The sequence below is a fragment of the Eleginops maclovinus genome, chromosome 20 (assembly GCF_036324505.1).
Source record: "Eleginops maclovinus isolate JMC-PN-2008 ecotype Puerto Natales chromosome 20, JC_Emac_rtc_rv5, whole genome shotgun sequence".
Classification (NCBI taxonomy): Eukaryota; Metazoa; Chordata; class Actinopteri; order Perciformes; family Eleginopidae; genus Eleginops; species Eleginops maclovinus.
In genome coordinates, this window is record NC_086368.1 from 24,349,832 (window position 1) to 24,367,627 (window position 17,796).

The window sequence follows — 17,796 nt, forward strand, 5'->3', positions numbered from 1 at the left end:
ACATTTCTTTTAACCGATCAGATCTTTAACTGTCTGTTCATGTTATGTTAAAACTTTGAAATGCATTACATAGATTACAAGATAGCATACATACTGTAACTTTGAAAAAAAATGGGGGGGGGGGGGGGGGGGGGGGTATTGGCATTCATCATTATTATATTATTAATATGATAAATGCATAGCATCTACATTGTTTCGAAATGTCTTTGCGTTTCAAGTAATAAGGGTAATAAAAATCTTGAATAAAACACACTGGTTATTTCTGACATTTATTAACATACTGAAATGAAATGGTGACGCATTTTCGTAAAATACATTTGGTTTCTAAGCAAAGGCATACTTTGTTTATCAGGACAAAATAGAAAAGTGGAATAAATAAGGCTTAAATGCCCACGTTCACATCTTTATTTGGTTCTTGGTTTCTTATTGGCCCCCTGAAGCCACTGCTGGAGGCCTCCTGCAGGTTTGCTCTGAGCCTCTGTTTTGATTTCTTTCTTTTCCGGACTCTTGCCTGTGTCGGGGTCCTTCCTCTTTGAAGATGTGCTGCTCTTCAGCCAGCTCATCATCATCTTACTGCTGGCTGTGGCTTTGGGCTCCTGGGGGGTAAACAGTCAGATGATTCACCTTAAATCTAAAACTAATATTTTATTGCTAAATTTCCCAACCACAGTACAATTACCTTTTTGCTGTTGAGATCTACTGGCTGTAGGCACTCTGGAGAGTTGTTGCGAGAGTTGTTTACTAGCGAAGAAACGGGATGAAAAGTCAAACTGCTTTTAGACTGGATCAGTTTCAAGGCATCTAGAGACTTCACCTCCCCAAAATCCAGCCATCTTCTCACTTCTTCCTCTCCATCCAGGATTGCTGGCATCCTAAAAACACAACCACACAGGAAATAATTATTTCATGCAGACGCAAAAAGCACTTTTCCTCATTAACGATCCTAACCTGTCATGGATGCTTTCCAGGCTTTTGGAAGCATTAACAGTGATTACACTGTATGTGTAAAGGGGTTCTCCCCCACCTGGAGGTGTCCAGCAGTCAAACAGTCCAGCCATGGTCAGCAACTTCCATCCAGTCCACTCATCTGGTGCTTCTCCTTCCTGGAGAAACATAGCGTAGAGTAGAGAGGAATGGCCACAACAATAAGCAGATTTTCTAAATAGACAATGACCAGTATCCAAACTAAGGCATGACTTTTAAGGAAGTATGTTACTTTGAAATCTAAAGAAACACCTGGCGGACACATGCACATTTTTGCGGCTCTCCCACACAGGATATTTTCAGCCGTGGTAATTTCCGCCACAGCTGCATTCTTCTATTCTGGATGAAAGCAAAATGTTCATAGTGCTTATAATGCTGCAGAAAACCCAATATGAACCTGAGTCGAGTCAGGGGAGGCCAAATCTGGAGGGCACGCTGTCTCCGAGTTCTCCTTATTGCAGGCTGAGGTCGTGGGGTCGTCTTCCTCCTCGGTTTTATCCTCACTGGATCCCTTAGTCTGAGGGAAGTATATGAAGAAAGGCTGCTTGTCTTTTTCCTGCCTTTTCCACTCATAGAAGCCATCAGCCAGGATGACGCAGCGCTGCCCTTTTATCAGGGGGTCCTTTGGGGAGACCAAAAAGTGATTACATACTTTATGTCATGAAACACAGGAAAGACAACAGCTATATTTACTCTATCTGTATGTACCTTGTATGTTTTCTTCTCCAGTATACTCTCACTGCGACAGTTGTTGGTGCTGTATTGCATCTTGCTCGGGTCATTCTCCTTGAACCAGGCAGGGACCAGACCCCAACGCATGGAGGCCAACACACACTCATCGATAGGAGCACTCTGAACACACACAAGGTGTGAACACAATAACGCGAGCTACTACAATTATGATACAAAATAAGCATTTTTGTCTATCCTTTCTGTGTAATAAGTCATGTTAAAGTAATGTTTTGGGTGTTAGGGTTAGGTTTTTATTTATTTTGAATGTGTGTACCTGCCCAGGTACTGCAGATTGAAATAAACCAACAGCTTAATATGATATGAATTAATACATTACTACCTTATTAAAGTGCCTGTGTGACAGAAGGACCGGGCTCATGGACTGCGGGCTCTTGTTGTAAGACGGTCGGTATTTATCCGCGTCTCCCTGCCTCCAGCGGGGCTCTCTCCTCTGTCCTCCCCGGGTCCTGTAGCTGCAGGCTCGGCTCACCTCGTCAGGAGCAAGGGTGCACGCAGTCCTTCCACACATTTTACTGCGAGAAAATAACTTTGTATGCACCTGACAGAAAGACGTTTTTAAAGGTAAATTCTTTAATGTTAGCATGTTAGCTTGAGTTACTTCCTCAAACTAATGGATTTATTTTGAAATGGTTATAAAGGCACTTAACAATGTTGCTCGGCTTACCTGTTTTTGAGTGTGTATAAAATGTATGTATCGTTAAATTGCCGTTATTAGCTATATATGTTGTGTTTTCAGTGTCTGTTTGTTCATGTGTGTAACTATTTGTACACAACTGAAAATGGTGCGGGGATTTGCCTGGGCAGTCTGAGGCACACGTGACACCGTGACGTAGCCTACAGCAGTACCTCCACCTGACACAAGATGGCGACGTAAACAGACATAATAAAGACGAAACATTTATTTTACATATTTAGTCACAATTACAAGTTATTTTGCAGATATTATTTACAGTTACTTGACATGTAAATCAACACACATAATATTATATTATGAGAGTTTAATCTGACCAGTAGTTTATGAAGTAATTAAAACAGACCCAATTTTGATCAAGTACAATATTGAATTGACTACCAGATTAATGCACCAATAATCTAAATAAAATACTTAAAATACTATTGCTTAAAATGTCCCTTTTGCCTATACGAGTACTTGTACTTTCAAGCATTTTTAAGCAATGCTAATACGTGTTTACCTTTAGTTAAGTCATAAAACAAAATGACGGTCAACCCCCCCCCCCCCCCTTTTTAAGCGGTTGGTGTAGGAAGTAGAGGAAATCGTCGTGCTGTTGCCATGGGAACCACAGTTAGGTCGACTAGTCAGGCGCAGCGTGAGTTCCTCCGGTGAAACAGAACCGGCTTCCCTGGAGATTATACACATGTGAACCTCAGAAGGTAAGAGGAAAACAACAATAAAACAACTGGTCAGAACTTTGGTTTTGAAGGCTGACTGTACAGTTTAAGAGACAGTGTGGAGCAACTTTCCCAGTAGGTCTAAGAAGAGTGTGGGAAGGTTGTAACGTTGATGCTAGTTTTAGTTTAGAAATATGGGTGGCTTTATAGTAGCATTTATTTCCTGGGCCACTGTTCAACATTTAGGAAATCAGACCGAGTATCACAGCCAGCCTGTGGTGTTGGGTAAACCCAGACAAGTGTGGCCAAATTCTCCTGCACAGTAAGCTGACCTACTTTATAGTCCAGTGCATTTGAAAAGAGACTGATCCACTAGACCAGTAGCTGGATATGCATGACACCTGCAGTTGTTTACATCGTTTTAATCACTGTATTGTGCCCCTTTTTGTGTTACTGTTGTACACACTGTATCAATGCTAGATGTTGTCCTCTACAGCTGTGCATATCCTACCAAACCATGAAGCAGAGTAAAAGAAAAGGTTCCCCTGAAGAATGACACTAATGTTGATATGAAGGCCATGTCCAAACAGCCTGTCCAGCTGGCTAGACGCTACGTAACATGCCCAGACAGTGGTGAGTTAAGCAACAAAGGAAACATATTTGTGATTATCCCAAAGAACAGGCAAGACTGGAAATCACAGACAAAATATATTCAAATAATAGTCAAAGGGTGGCCTTATCACCTTAATTCATAACCCAGGATTCAAACCATCTACTACTCAAAGTTGAATGGACAATTCTAAAAAGTGTATCTTTATTTATGTTAATTAACATCTCGTTACTCAATAGGGGGCAATTATGGGTTTGTTACTGTTCCTGCCGTGGGACCCGTTTCCAAACTGAAACGTGAAACGTGACTTCTGTATGACTTAACACCTCCAAAGGACTGCATACACAGAGGCAGCTTATGAATGCTGAATAAAACATGGGGTCACACTCAGGACAGGTTGCTAAATGTTTGAACTCAGAGGCTGCTTATTAAAGCTTCATGACTTTGCTCTTTTTAACACCAAGCTAAAAATGGCAAGCCTTTAGTTACTTTGTCTTTGACTTTGGCCATGACCACACTGTGTTTCCTTATTGAATCTATTTGCTATCTGGTTATATTTGGTTTATGCATTTAGGCTTATGCCATATTTATCAGCACAATTGTGGACATTTTGTTTTGTGAGATAGATATATCACATTTTTGAGTTTGTGAATATTCCTCTTGTCTCTTCTCCTTAATGTACTGGACTGCTGGCTTGTTGGCATGTTACTGTATGTAATTAAGAAGGCTGTGCCATTGATGTTATGCAAATACAACATGTTTTTCTGGCTCAGATCGCAAAACTTTTTACATGAGCCATTGTACCAAAATGCTGTATACTGAGAAAACAGAAGGTCTGTCCAAGGATCAGAAACTCACAGCTTTGGGCCATAAATACACCCAAGATGGAAGCAAAAGCCTGCAAGCAAGTAGGTTTCCACTACATGTGAATATGATAAGCGTAATATAAATCTAACAGTATAATTACACATTTTGTTTTTATTTGTGTCCATTTTTTTTTGTAGCAGGTACACCTCTTGAGGGCAAAGTCCCCCGCAGTTTTGTCAGCTTACCTGCACTTAATCCAGAGAGACTGAAGACAGCCAGAGCTCTGGTGGACAAAGCTATCAGTGTGAGTTCACATTTCTAAATATACATCCAAACCCCAAACTTGTATACAAAACATGTATAAGGTCACATCCATTTCAAAAAGCTCTACTAACATTTAGGTATCTGCTCTCAAACCTCTCAGCTACATAAGGTGTTCTCTGTCCAGGGCCCTTACCCTGTCATCAGGACAGCGTTGAGGGCCAGAGGCTGGGTTGAGCAGCGTTTGCACCGCCCAAAACGCAAGGCTCACCATCGTCTCAGCGAGGAGGGCAGAGCCAGATCTAATGATGCTGCTGGCAGCGATGAATATGAAGGTGAGCTAGAATAAAGGGAGATTTCTTCAAAAATCAAGTGCATTTTTACTCGGTGTGGATGTCTGTCTATATCCCATTTTTTAACATTTCTCCTTCCTCTCAGACAATGTCATCAAAGAGCAGGACCCTGATCGACTGTATGATATCATGGTAAAAATAATATTTATGGTTGGAGGCTGAAGTAATATGACATTTCAAATAGTTTTTTGCCTACCCTGTGAAACGTTTCAGAAATTCAGGTTATTATTAGCTACATTCAACAGATTCAGCTCTCCTCTTTTCTCCTTTCTCATGCAGTCTCGCCTGGTGCGGAATGAAATGGTTTATTTCTATTGGACGGTTCGTAGAGACGCCATCAACCCCAACAGCTTGCAAAAAGAACAGATTATCAATCATTTTGCAAAAGCAGGCAGCTTCACCACCAAGGTACACACTGTAATATTTTACAGCAAAAATGACTGCAGTCCTGTCACACCCAACATTCATCTAAAATAATGTATTTTCTCCGTCAGTCGGGGTTGTGTGTGAACCTGAGGAAGCTACACTGGTTCGACACAGCTGACCCAGACACCTTCTTTCCTCGCTGTTACAAAGTGGCTGCACAGGATGAAAAGCATGCGTTCATTGGTGAGATCTGACTGACTGTTTTGCTTTGATGACAATTTTCCATTCAGACGAGTGGAAAGAAAACATCCTAAAGTTTTATTAAACTAAAAACTCAACTTTTTTTCACCCAAATGCGAAATGTATATCTATGCAAATTTAGAATACATCTTTTTTAACATGGTTTTCTCAAAAAATTGAATCAAACTTTGAACTATAAATCTCTAGAATGAGCATTTGTTCAAATTGGATTTATAGTATGATTGACATCACATTTTATTCCATTTTATTCCGTTTAGGGGGAATTCGGATTGTTCTAGAGATACAAAGAGATATCCAAAGTTCCCTCTATTAAATCTTTCACTCTCGTATGTCAACACAATGAAACAAGAATTTTGAATCCAATGATCAGATTTATGTTTCAGAAATGTAATATCTGAAAAGTATCACATAGTTAATAAGATAATGTCTCATTTGCATATTTCATATATGAAAGATAGTTTTAATCTATGGAATCAAATGGGTAAAGTTCATGTTGATATCCCTTAATGGAAATGTACTCACGTGTAGTGTAATATATTTCCAGCATACTTGTACTAAAAGCTTAATTTCCTCTCGGTCTACTTCCTCTGTAGAGGACTACAGGAGGACAGCCTGCACCAGTTTTTTGAAGTACATCGTGGAGAGGGAGCAAGGCGTTCAGGCAGAGGGATTGGGCCACAACATCCGGGGTGCGAGGAAACGAAGCAAACAGCGATCCAGACCAGTGGACCTTCCCCAAATGATATCCAGCGCACTCAAAGTATGCCAGTACTTTCTGGAGAGTCTGGAGCATCGTGACATCGACAGAAACCAAGAGCCACCACTTACAGAGGAGGAGTGGGAAGAGTTTATCCACAATTACTACCTTGTTGTTCAGTGAGTGTTGTGTGTGTAGGGAAAAAAAAGAAAGCCAAAGGACTTTCAGTATTTTATACAGTCTCTCCCTCTCTTTGTCTCCCTTAGTGGAGGAGAGAAGATCGAGAACAGTGATCTTTTTGTGACCTGCTGCAAAGCCATGCTACAGAGACTGGTGGAGGTCTGTCCACAGCTGGACATCGACGGTATACACAACATCTGGATCATCAAACCTGGAGCCATGTCAAGGGGCCGAGGTGAGAAGTCAGACAGTATCGAATAGTTTACACAATATGGGACAGAGTCCTGGCTGATCTGCGAGACCTGTCTTCCAGGAATCAAATGCGCCAAGCGTCTGGATCAGATCCTCCGGCTGGTGGATGGAGATATAACCCTAATCAGAGAGAGCAAGTGGGTGGTGCAGAAGTACCTGGAGCGCCCCCTGCTGGTCCATGGCACTAAGTTTGACCTGCGCCAATGGTTCCTGGTCACAGACTGGAACCCTCTGACTGTGTGGTTTTATAAAAAGTGCTACATGCGCTTCTCTACACAGCCTTACTCGCTCAATACAATGGACAAGTAAGAGAGTGATTCTTCTAGAAGTTAATGAAAGGAATCACAGGTTATACTTGTCATTTTTGGCAAATGATCCCATGTTGTGTCCGTGGGTATAACGGAATTAGCTTTATTAAAATATTTGCTGAGTTCCTCCAACTGCTTTGAAAAGCACCAGCTCACTGCACACATTGTAATCGACAAATGAAAAAAGCAAATACTGTGAAAATAACTTCAATATTTTCTTAAGAAATTGGGAGACAAAAAGTGTGAATTTTCAAAAGAAGATTATTAGGGCTACATGAAGAAGGATTCAGGATGATGAGAAAAGAGTGGGACATCTTTAAAAGTTGAAATTTAGAATAAAATTCCGAAATTTGATTTTGTTTTTGATTTTTTAGTACTCTGAAATTTAAAAGTTGACATTTAGAAAACATTTGAGAAAAAGTCAGATCTTTCAGGAAAAAAGTGATAATTTTTAAGAAATAGTCAGAAATTCTACTATTCACCTATTACTGACTTACTGCCTTTACTTTTTTACAGTTAAGTTCTCGTGATCGGTAAACTGATTAAAAGAAATAACGCTTGTCTAAATATTTCCATGTCTTATTATAAAATGTATGATCAGATTTTTATATTTTAGGGCAACTGGAGAGTATAAAGTAGTCACTCTTGTGTCCTTTCTCTAAGCATGCCCTTTTAAAACATGTTCATTATACTTCTCTCATTTCCGATCACCCATTTCCTCTTATTTCTCTTTACTCCATCTTTTCAGCTCTGTCCACCTGTGCAATAACTCCATCCAGAAGCACCTGAGACCCTCCCAACAGCGCCACCAAAGTATCCCAGCAGACAACATGTGGTCAGACGATCAGTTCAGGACCTTTCTGTCCAGCCAGGGTCGGGGAGCTCAGTGGCAGACAGTGGTAGTCCCCGGTATGAAGAAGGCTGTGATCCATGCTTTACAGACAACACAGGATCTCATGGATTCACGCAAAAACACCTTCGAGCTCTACGGTGCTGACTTCATGTTGGGTAGGATTATATCACTGTACATCACTGCTTTATTACAGAGTATGTTAAGACTGGTATAAATATCAATATAAGTTGAAATGTAAAGTGAAAATAAATACTGTATTAATGCCAGAATACAGAAAGGTTTATAACCATTATATTGGTATTATAATAGAAATGGCATTTGATTCCAATTTATATTCCATTTCAATGTTTATGTGTACTCTAAAAATAAAGGATAGGTGACTCCTTGGATGTTTTGTTCTGTGTTATTAGGTCATGACCTTTGCCCCTGGCTGATTGAACTCAATGCCAGTCCCACTATGTCTCCCTCCACCCCGGTGACAGCCCACCTCTGTACTGCTGTGCAGAAAGACACAATACGAGTCGTCCTGGACCGGAGAGCCGACCGCTCTGCAAACACCGGGGACTTCCAGCTCATATATAAGCAGGTAAGGAGGAGTTATAGTGTACAGTTGTAAGTGGCCCACATTTTGATGGTAAAATATGTTACCATAGATATCACTTTTGGTCTCTAGGCAGCAGTAGACGTGCCACAGTATGTAGGAGTCAACCTACTTGTTGAGGGCAACAAGATCAGGTGCCCCTGCCCACTTCCTCCACTGAACTGTTCAGGACCAAAACGTTGCAGCAGAGAGAAGGAACCTGCGGTAGAAAAAGTAAAGTCTTTGCCTAAGATGTTGTTGAAGAGTCAGTTCAAAAACATCAGCAGTGGGATTCCTCCTCCATCTCCTCTGCCTCCTGATCCGCCTGTGTCTGTCACTAAGAAAGGCTTTGCACTTCACCTGCCAATGACCGTGAGGACCATCCAACTGACCACTAATGCCCAGTCTCACTCTGCCCTTTTGTGGAAGAGGAAACGAGAGGTTCCAAAATTCTCATCAGAGAAAGTGCAAACCTGTAACTTAAAGAAGGATCAGGGTCTTTCTTTGTCTTTAGAGATTATTCCAAAACAGCCCAGACAAGCAACAACCAGCTCGTTCAGTGCATAAAAAAACTCCTTCAGCTTTAACTTTCTTTTTACAGGGTTTCATGGCCTACCTCATAATAAAGATTACATTCAATAGACGACCTTGTCTTCTTTTTCACTTTATTTGTTCCAATAATGTTCCCCCTGTTATTTCAGTTAATCCACAGCACGAGTTGTTAACAATTTGCACAGGGACTATCTTGTACATATACTTTGTGGATGATATATGGTAACAAGTGAAACAGTTCAGGAATGTTGCTTATTATAATGCCATTTCCAACGTTGTGAGCTCCAAAAACAACTTTATTTTCATTCCGCTTGCTTTGTTTTTTTTCTTGAAGTTAGGCTTATAAAAACAACACCAGTGTTGCAGCTAGATACCTTCAGGGTATGAATATGTATTAATAGTAAGACATTTACATGTACAGCTTGAGATAAAAGTCCGGACTCAAACTAAAATCTTCTTCTGAATCAGTTGTCACACTGTACTGAATTCACCTGCCATAACACATAATGGCCAGCTGGTGGCAATACTACATATTTTAGTTGAACAGGTGCTACACATTTATCTGACAGCAAAGAAGAAGACGACCCACGACAACAGCCCAGTCTCCACTACCGTCTGTAACCTGAGAAATGGCGGCGTCCGTGTGCCGAGTCGGGAGCACTGTGGGTCGAGCCCTCGCCAAATCCCGAAATGTAAGCTCACTTTTAAAGGCTTTGACATATGTAAAAGGTATACCGAAGCTGTACTTGTTCGGACGTTACGCTGAAACGAATCTAGGAGGGTAAAACTGCCTGATTACTTAACAGGCTAGCTTGCTAACCGGCTAGCTTAGCTGTCCGCTGTTGGGCGAACGGGAAGCAGTTAGCATTAGTTAGCTTGCAGTGAACGCAAGGTCAACTGTCAAATGTTAAAAAAACGTCCTGTAACAAACACTTAATGTATACCATCAGATTTATATACGTGTTGAACTGATAAGCTGGTCGTTGTCTCAGACGTTCACAAGGTCAACAGCTGTATCGTTTCTCCCTTGTCCTCGCTTGCCCTCTTTAAGTTACCAAAGGTAGCTTCCTGGCTAGAAGCATTAGCATGGTGACTTCGAGAGGCAGTGCCAACCAACACTGCACTAATGTTAACTGTCAAAATGTGTGATTGTTTTAAAGGGTAACTGTGAGCCAATAAAGGGTAACTGTGAGCCAATTTGAACAATGACGTTAATAAACTGCTAACGGGACGATTGTATAGTAATGAAAACTGGATAGTGCAGCTACTTCAAAAGTAGTGTGATTCAGGGTTTTGTATTTATCATAAATCATGACTAACCTTTAATTATTTACACATGTGGCTAACTACCATCATCATCCTAGATAAATCCTAATGATTGTGTATATACAGTCTGGAATGAAAATGATTATAGAATGTCATCCAATTACCCTACAATGGATGTGTTAAACTAGATGCTTTTACATGTAATTCATTTCTATTGAAGTTGTTTATACTGATATTTGAGTTTTGTCTATTTTTAGTCATGGGTAGATAGCAAGGTGCCAGGGGTGTCAATGTCAGCTGCTAGCTTTAAGGTTAGATGTTGTCCTATGCCAAGCCTTTTTACTCTTGCGTTGTATTTATATGGGTTAATACTAGTCTTTACATTTTCAGTACAATCTGACCTAGACATGTGGACAAATGACTACTTTGAGCTTGCTTTTGCAACTTTTCCTCTGTGTGTAAAAACAGGAAACACATGCGTCCAATTCAGAATCCTGATGTGAAGTCCTTTTTAAAGGGTGTTAGTTTTACAGTAATAGCAAACCAAGGCGTACAATAGCTAGGTAAATACTGCACTATGAATAAACAGTTCTAAAATGCTCTATTTTGTCATTTTAACGTGAAACTTGTCCTCCTTTGCTTGGTAAGGATAATTACAAGAATGAATCGGTGCACAATGCAGTCATGTGAACAATGTTTTACAAAAACATTCCTAAAGCGCTCATATTCTGGATGATGAAAACATTTAAAGGGGTTTCCAATGGTTTGAAAATATACATTTTCTGAACAGTATTTTCGATTTGCTTAGGATTATAAAATGACTGGTGTCTCTACCCCTGCAGCCCATCCTGCTGTCTCTGAGGCGTGGACAGGCTTCAGTCAGCTATGCCCAGAGTCTGCTGGGAGCCCCTGAGACTCGCCTCACTACCCTGGACAATGGCATGAGGGTCGCCTCTGAGGAGACCGGACAGGCAACTTGCACGGTAAGAACAGTAGGGGATTTATTTACAGCCATGAAGGGGGTTGGGCTGTTTGATTAAATTGTGTTTTTGTAAATTAATATTTTCCCTGTTATCACATATTTATTCCCTACCGTAGGTTGGACTGTGGATCAGTGCTGGTAGTCGCTATGAAAGTGAGAAGAACAACGGAGCAGGCTTTTTCCTGGAGCACATGGCTTTCAAGGTATACATTTCTGAGCTTCATGGCCTTAAGGGTTCATCATCAATTATGCTTTTGCTAAACTGATTTTCCTTGAAAGTTTCAAATCTGCATAATTAACATCCATGAAAACAATTAGGCTTTCTCTTCCCTGCTTTTGTTGGCCCATTTAAGTTAAACATTATGACAATACTGTATTTATAACAAACTAAAAAACCCACTGCCCATGATAGATTTTCCCGTGAGCTAGAAAAAACAATTGTGATAAAGGCAATGATAAATGGTGGCACAATACACAGTGTTTCCATCAGCTGGAATGGGTTGAGGCCAATAAAGTCACTACATAATGACAAATTTAGTGTCAGGAGAAACACATGAAAGTGCTGTTGTGGACAGGGTCCTCCTCAAATTAGATCATTTATGCCTTATTCCTAAGCAATATGATGACAGAAAATACGTGTTAATAAGTGTGCAGCAGTGTGTCCAACAGCTCTGGGGAAAGTCAGGATGGATTTGTTGCTTTTATTTAGCTTTCTTAATTACATAATTCACATAAGTGTTTGGATGGACCGCAGTCTGGAAACTGAGGCAGGAACACTGGCTCTGTTTCAACGCTGCATATTAACTTCTGAATGAGAAAAACAAGCATCATTTGTTCATTATACATGAATTAACCTTGTTTAACCATGTTGTTGTTACTACTCAACAGTTTTATAACAGGCTATATTTAAATGAATCAGTGCTGCGTAGCCAGAGATAAAACATTATGTCAGCAAACTGTTTGGAGAACAAGTTATATTATTTTCCAACAGTCCTGTCATTTAAACGAGCGTCCATGAAACTAACAACATGAATGTAGGTCAAGCCAAACCCGACAGAATAAAATGAACAAAAAGCGACCATTAAATCATTGTTCTTAGACATCACACCTTTTACCAATCAACGCCGTAAGACAGTCCCTTCTAATAAACATTTGTTGTTGGTCCCCAGGGAACCAAGAATCACCCTCAGACGGCCCTGGAGCAGCAGGTGGAGTCTATGGGAGCCCACCTGAGTGCCTACACCTCCCGCGAGCACACAGCTTACTACATGAAGACCCTCGCCAAAGACCTGCCCAAAGGTGCGAGGAATCTCAGTTCATCCTGGGATTGTGGTTTATGCAGTAAAGGAAAGAAGGGGAGGAAAACTGAAACTAAAGCCTCAAGTCAATATAGTTATCCAGCAGCGTCCCCTTTTAGCTTTGCCCACATGAGGTTGTTAGTGTCTTGAGTGGCCATTATTAAGGGGTAGATAATTATCCTCTCTCATGACCTGGGTCAGGGGTCTCCTCCCCTGCCTCTGGACATGTCAGGAGGAACAAGACCTGAAATACAAGCATCTGCTGGAACATTGGTTTAATCATAGATTCCCTGCATAGAATAGAAATGTTCTGAGAGTTTACTGAATTTAGAATATTACCATTTCTATATATAAAATCTTTATAGGTTGGATAATAGTGAAATGCTTAATACGCATGTTTGTTCACCCTAAGATGGGAATCATATTTATTCTTCTGTGTTTCCAGCCGTGGAGCTGCTGGCAGAGGTGGTGCAGAGCTGCTCGCTGAACGAGGCAGACATCGAGCAGCAGAGAGGCGTGGTGCTGCGCGAGCTGGAGGAGGTGGAGGGGAACCTGCAGGAGGTTTGTCTCGACCTGCTGCACGCCACCGCCTTCCAGGGCACTGCTCTGGGACAAAGCGTGCTCGGACCATCCAGCAATGCCAGGCAAGAGGAACTGTACAAACACACACACACTCTGGAGGGGATTTTAGGCTGTGCAGACCATTTACAGACAAACAAATATATAACACTCTACAGGAAAGGGAAAACCCCAAAAGGCATAATAAGTCCATTTTAAATATTAGTATGTCTATTCCATGTTCTATTAAAGTATGCACCAGTGTGTAACAATTATTTAACCCTCCTAGGACTCTGACCCGCCAGGACCTAGTGGACTACATCAACAGCCACTACAAAGCCCCCCGCATGGTGCTGTCTGCTGCTGGAGGTACGTCCTCTTCTAACACACACACTGTGAGGAGGCACTCTGCTAGCTGTGATTTTCTACTTTAAGCTCTCTGTTAACGTGGCGTTCTGCCTGTTCAGGTGTAAACCACGAGGAGCTAGTTGGTTTGGCCAAGTCTCACTTCAGCGGAGTCTCGTTTGAGTACGAGGACGATGCCATCCCCGTGCTGGCCCCCTGCAGATTCACAGGCAGTGAGGTGTGTTAATAATATTCCGTTGGTTTTTCTATTCCTCTGCCATTTCACATCACCATTATTTATCATCCTTCAAATATATAACTGTGACATGTTGGAGAAATCACTGAACAAGGCCATCTTTAATGTGGCACTGAATGAATTATCTTCTAGTTATGTGTTGTATGAATTAGATGTATATTTTTATCATAGAGGCAGCGTTTTGTTACAGTCATGATTCATTGTTTTGTTAAACTCGTCCTCTCCTGCCTCCCCTCAGATCCGTATGCGGGACGATGCTCTGCCTCTGGCTCACGTTGCCTTCGCTGTTGAAGGTGCAAATGCGTCCAGCCCGGACATCGTGCCACTCATGGTGGCCAACTCCATCATCGGCAGCTTTGACCTCACCTACGGCGGTGGAAAGGTTGGTGAAATGTGTTTTTGTACAGGTCTGATTTTGGCTTATGCAGTTAAGAAAAGACAAGGATTCATTTCATCTGGCAGCGTCCCCTTTTAGCTTTGCCCACTTGAGGTTCTTGATGTCTTGAGTGGCCATTATGAAGGGGTAGATTATGATCCTCTCTCATGACCTGGGTCAGCGGTCTCACCCCTGCCTCTGGACATGTCGGGAGGAACAAGACCTGAAATACAAGAAGCTGCTGGAACATTTGGTTAATCACGGAGAGCCCATCCCTGAATAGAATAGCGATTGTAGATATTGTATTCTTTAAGTCATGTCATTTTGTTCTCCCCTCCCTTCCTCTCCCTGCAGCATCTGAGCAGCCGCCTGGCTCGCCTTGCCGTGGAGGAGAACCTGTGTCATAGCTTCCAGGCTTTCCACTCGTCCTACAGCAACAGCGGCCTGCTGGGCATCTACTTTGTGTGTGACAAGCACCAGATTGAAGATATGATGCACTGGTCCCAGAACGCCTGGTCAGTAATGACTGCAGGACAGAGACACTAAAAGAACATCGAAACTGTAATGTTATTTCACTTTTAATTATAGGACAACTTACACATCACTTCTTATTTCTGCCACTTGCTGCTCCCTACAGGATGAACCTGTGCACCACAGTGACTGAGAGTGATGTGGCCAGAGGCAAGATCGCCCTGAAGGCCAGCCTGGTGGGACAGCTCAATGGTGGGTGACAGGTCTTTGATGCTTTAACAAAAACACACACACTAACTCCTCCAAATTCCAAGTCTAAAGTATGTGCTAGACTACAGGTCAATGCGAATTCTGTACATTTCATTTGCCATATTTGAATTACAGTGTTGAAGTTTGGGGCAACACACGTAGTATTAAACCTTTTATTTGACAGAAAAAGGCAGTTAGACCTTTTCATAATGCACACCCACAAATACACCATTTATTTTGAGTAAGGGGTAGGTAAACTAAGAATTCACCTTGCTCCTTTCCATCATGGACTTTCTAAACTGCTCAACATGTACATGTCATTTGAATGTTTTACCATGAGTGAAACAAAATGAGTGAATCACTAATCATACCCTTTTGTCTTTTAGGAACAACCCCAATTTGTGACGACATTGGCAGACAGGTCCTGAACTACGGACGGCGTATTCCTCTGGCAGAGTGGGACGCTCGCATCGACGTGAGTCTACATTCTGAACTAGAATTGAGAGAAATAAAAACCGTTGCATGAAGCTGCCCCTTTTCCAAAGTGGCTTCTACTCTGTCTCCAGGATAAGAGGTCTGACTTCTTCCACTGTTTTCTTTCAGGCCGTGACCCCCAAGATGGTGCGTGACATCTGCAGCAAATACATCTACGATAAGTGTCCCGCTGTGGTAGCTGTCGGTAAGTTCTCTGTGGTTTTTGTCCCTTTGCAGATACTTCAGAGCCCAGGCTGTGATATCTTTCTCTAACCTGTCCCCTCCTGCCTCTCTCCGTCAGGTCCCTGCGAGCAGCTCCCCTGACTACAACAGAGTGCGCAGTGCCATGTACTGGCTGAGGTTTTAAAAAGCATTGTTGTGTTGCTCCATGTGTCCCACGTTTGCTGCTCATCTTCCTCTTGAACCCGCTTCCCTCCCGCCGTCACTGCAAGAGTTCACCTCAGTGTTGCCACTCGTTGGCTAAACAGCACATCATCCTCTCTCTTATCCCGCCCACTGATCACTCTTAGTCATGAGGGCGGTCCGTCTGCACAAGCGAATATTGAAATCCCACATCTGTTACCTCTTGATTGTATTTCCCAGTCCCTCATTACCTGGTACTGACTTACAGACGGGGGAGAGAGAAGACTTGAATAGTAAATAATCATCTACTGGACACAGCTTGAACACAGCCTGTCTGGAGCAAGAGTATATTTATAATTTCTGTAACATTTGTTTCTGTCCTCTATTGTATATAACAGAAACTGTCATTCCGACAAAATAAAAATACTGTAAAATATTTACCTGTGGTTTGTCTCGTATGTGCAGTAATATAGTATTCTAACAGAAGCATAGTATTTAAGATACACATTTGCAGTACAGATCCCATTTTACTTTACATCTACACACAAGTTTATAAAGCATCATTTCTTGGTCAGCAATATTTTCGTGGTTATTGCTCAGTTTGATTAAAGGAATTTTTCAGGCTCTGGAGAACAGCCAATCCGACCAGCAAGAAAGTAAATGTGTTGTTAAATATTGAGAAATTTCATTTGAACATATAGACGAATAGTAGCTCAATCTGTAGTGACGTTGCCTGAATCAGGACAGCTGGTTCAAGGCCTGGTCCCAGCCTGGAGAGGCATGCAGAGTTGCGAGAGCAAGGCACTGAACCCCCTACTGCTCCCTGGTGCCAGAAAACCTTGCAGCCTCTTCACTCTGACACGTCTCCCTAACAAAACTGCATGTGTGTATTCAGAAATAGTGTCTGAATGTGTGTTAGGTAATGAATGTTTGTCTGAAATGTTGAATCTGGTTCTGTATTACTATAGTCAGACGTTTACAAAGGCATTTAAATACTAAACTCAATTTGGAGTCTAACAAAAATGACTGTTCTAACACTGCACATAAAACATATTATTCGCATGCCAGGTAGATTTCTGGGACACATGAATCACATTAAGAAGCATCACTCTAAAATCACACTTGCCGTCTTTCATAGTTCCTATGTTCTGTCTGGATTGTATACCTAGTTTATCAGTGATCTATACGCTGTGATAGTGTACGTTGCTATATATGTTGGGTCTTGAATCATAGAGATTAAATAATCTAACTACGAGTGCACATACTGCGTCACCCAGTATCTGTGACAACAATGCAATACAACATGTATACAAAAATAGTGATGCTGGCTGACATTTGTGTGACCCATGTTTGTTTATTTGAGGGTAACTGAGACGGTTTGTAACCCTGAAGGCCCCTGAGGGCCTAACTATCGTAATCAGTCTGCACTTGTAATATTTCCATTGTTAGTCAGATAAGGATTAGTCCCTTGATGGGCCGGACTGGAGGTGACCCAGGAAACCTTTGTCTCGTCGGTCTCCCTCCTGGGCCTGACAGCCTCTTCCTGCTTATTCTCCAGAGAGCTCGACTGCTCCCATCTTACCTCCCAACACTCCCCCCTTCCTCTTCTGTGGGCTTTAAATAGACATTTGTATACTCATACATGATGTTCCTTTAAGTAGTAAACATGCACAGTGTTCAGCATTTTGATTGAACATTTTGGTATTAATTAAAGGTGCCACATAAGGACACACGTGTATATATAGCTGGGCTGTCATTACACAAAATCCGTCAAAAATAACTGATACTGCATCTTTAATCCAGCCTATCATTTTAAGATTGGATCCCAAGGAGCAAATTTGCCGTCCCTTTAATTATAAAGTATTATGAAACACATGAATCTAATTTTAGGAAATGCAATTGCCTCCCTTAACTAATTGATGACACCACATTTAGCGGCTGTTACCCTCAACTTCATGCTTCATGTAGAATTGAATCACTGAATATTAGGG

The 17,796-nt window shown here is 41.6% G+C and overlaps 3 protein-coding genes across 3 annotated transcripts; 2 read left to right on the forward strand and 1 right to left on the reverse strand.

Annotated features, from left to right (window-relative positions):
• Positions 1-256: 256 nt before the first annotated feature.
• On the reverse strand, positions 257-2,564 carry hmces (5-hydroxymethylcytosine binding, ES cell specific). The gene is made up of 7 exons (XM_063910573.1): positions 2,402-2,564; positions 2,057-2,275; positions 1,693-1,836; positions 1,382-1,606; positions 949-1,103; positions 680-872; positions 257-596 (listed from the first exon to the last, which is right to left on the reverse strand). The coding sequence occupies exons 2-7, from the start codon at positions 2,243-2,245 to the stop codon at positions 405-407; spliced, it is 1,098 nt and encodes a 365-aa protein (XP_063766643.1). The 5' UTR covers positions 2,246-2,275; positions 2,402-2,564; the 3' UTR covers positions 257-404.
• Positions 2,086-9,230, forward strand: LOC134882695 (tubulin monoglycylase TTLL3-like). Its single transcript, XM_063910572.1, has 15 exons — positions 2,086-2,298; positions 2,988-3,129; positions 3,584-3,720; positions 4,471-4,605; positions 4,702-4,808; positions 4,929-5,100; positions 5,204-5,250; positions 5,398-5,526; positions 5,613-5,727; positions 6,339-6,621; positions 6,709-6,857; positions 6,936-7,179; positions 7,931-8,190; positions 8,446-8,621; positions 8,709-9,230. Exons 3-15 carry the CDS (start codon positions 3,657-3,659, stop codon positions 9,180-9,182), a joined length of 2,355 nt encoding a protein of 784 aa, XP_063766642.1. The 5' UTR covers positions 2,086-2,298; positions 2,988-3,129; positions 3,584-3,656; the 3' UTR covers positions 9,183-9,230.
• A 479-nt stretch (positions 9,231-9,709) lies between these two features.
• LOC134883468 (cytochrome b-c1 complex subunit 1, mitochondrial) lies at positions 9,710-16,241 on the forward strand. The gene is made up of 13 exons (XM_063911839.1): positions 9,710-9,859; positions 11,276-11,416; positions 11,532-11,618; positions 12,585-12,714; positions 13,159-13,357; positions 13,561-13,640; positions 13,739-13,854; positions 14,111-14,254; positions 14,603-14,763; positions 14,886-14,971; positions 15,355-15,443; positions 15,572-15,647; positions 15,744-16,241. Exons 1-13 carry the CDS (start codon positions 9,797-9,799, stop codon positions 15,764-15,766), a joined length of 1,395 nt encoding a protein of 464 aa, XP_063767909.1. The 5' UTR covers positions 9,710-9,796; the 3' UTR covers positions 15,767-16,241.
• Positions 16,242-17,796: the final 1,555 nt, after the last annotated feature.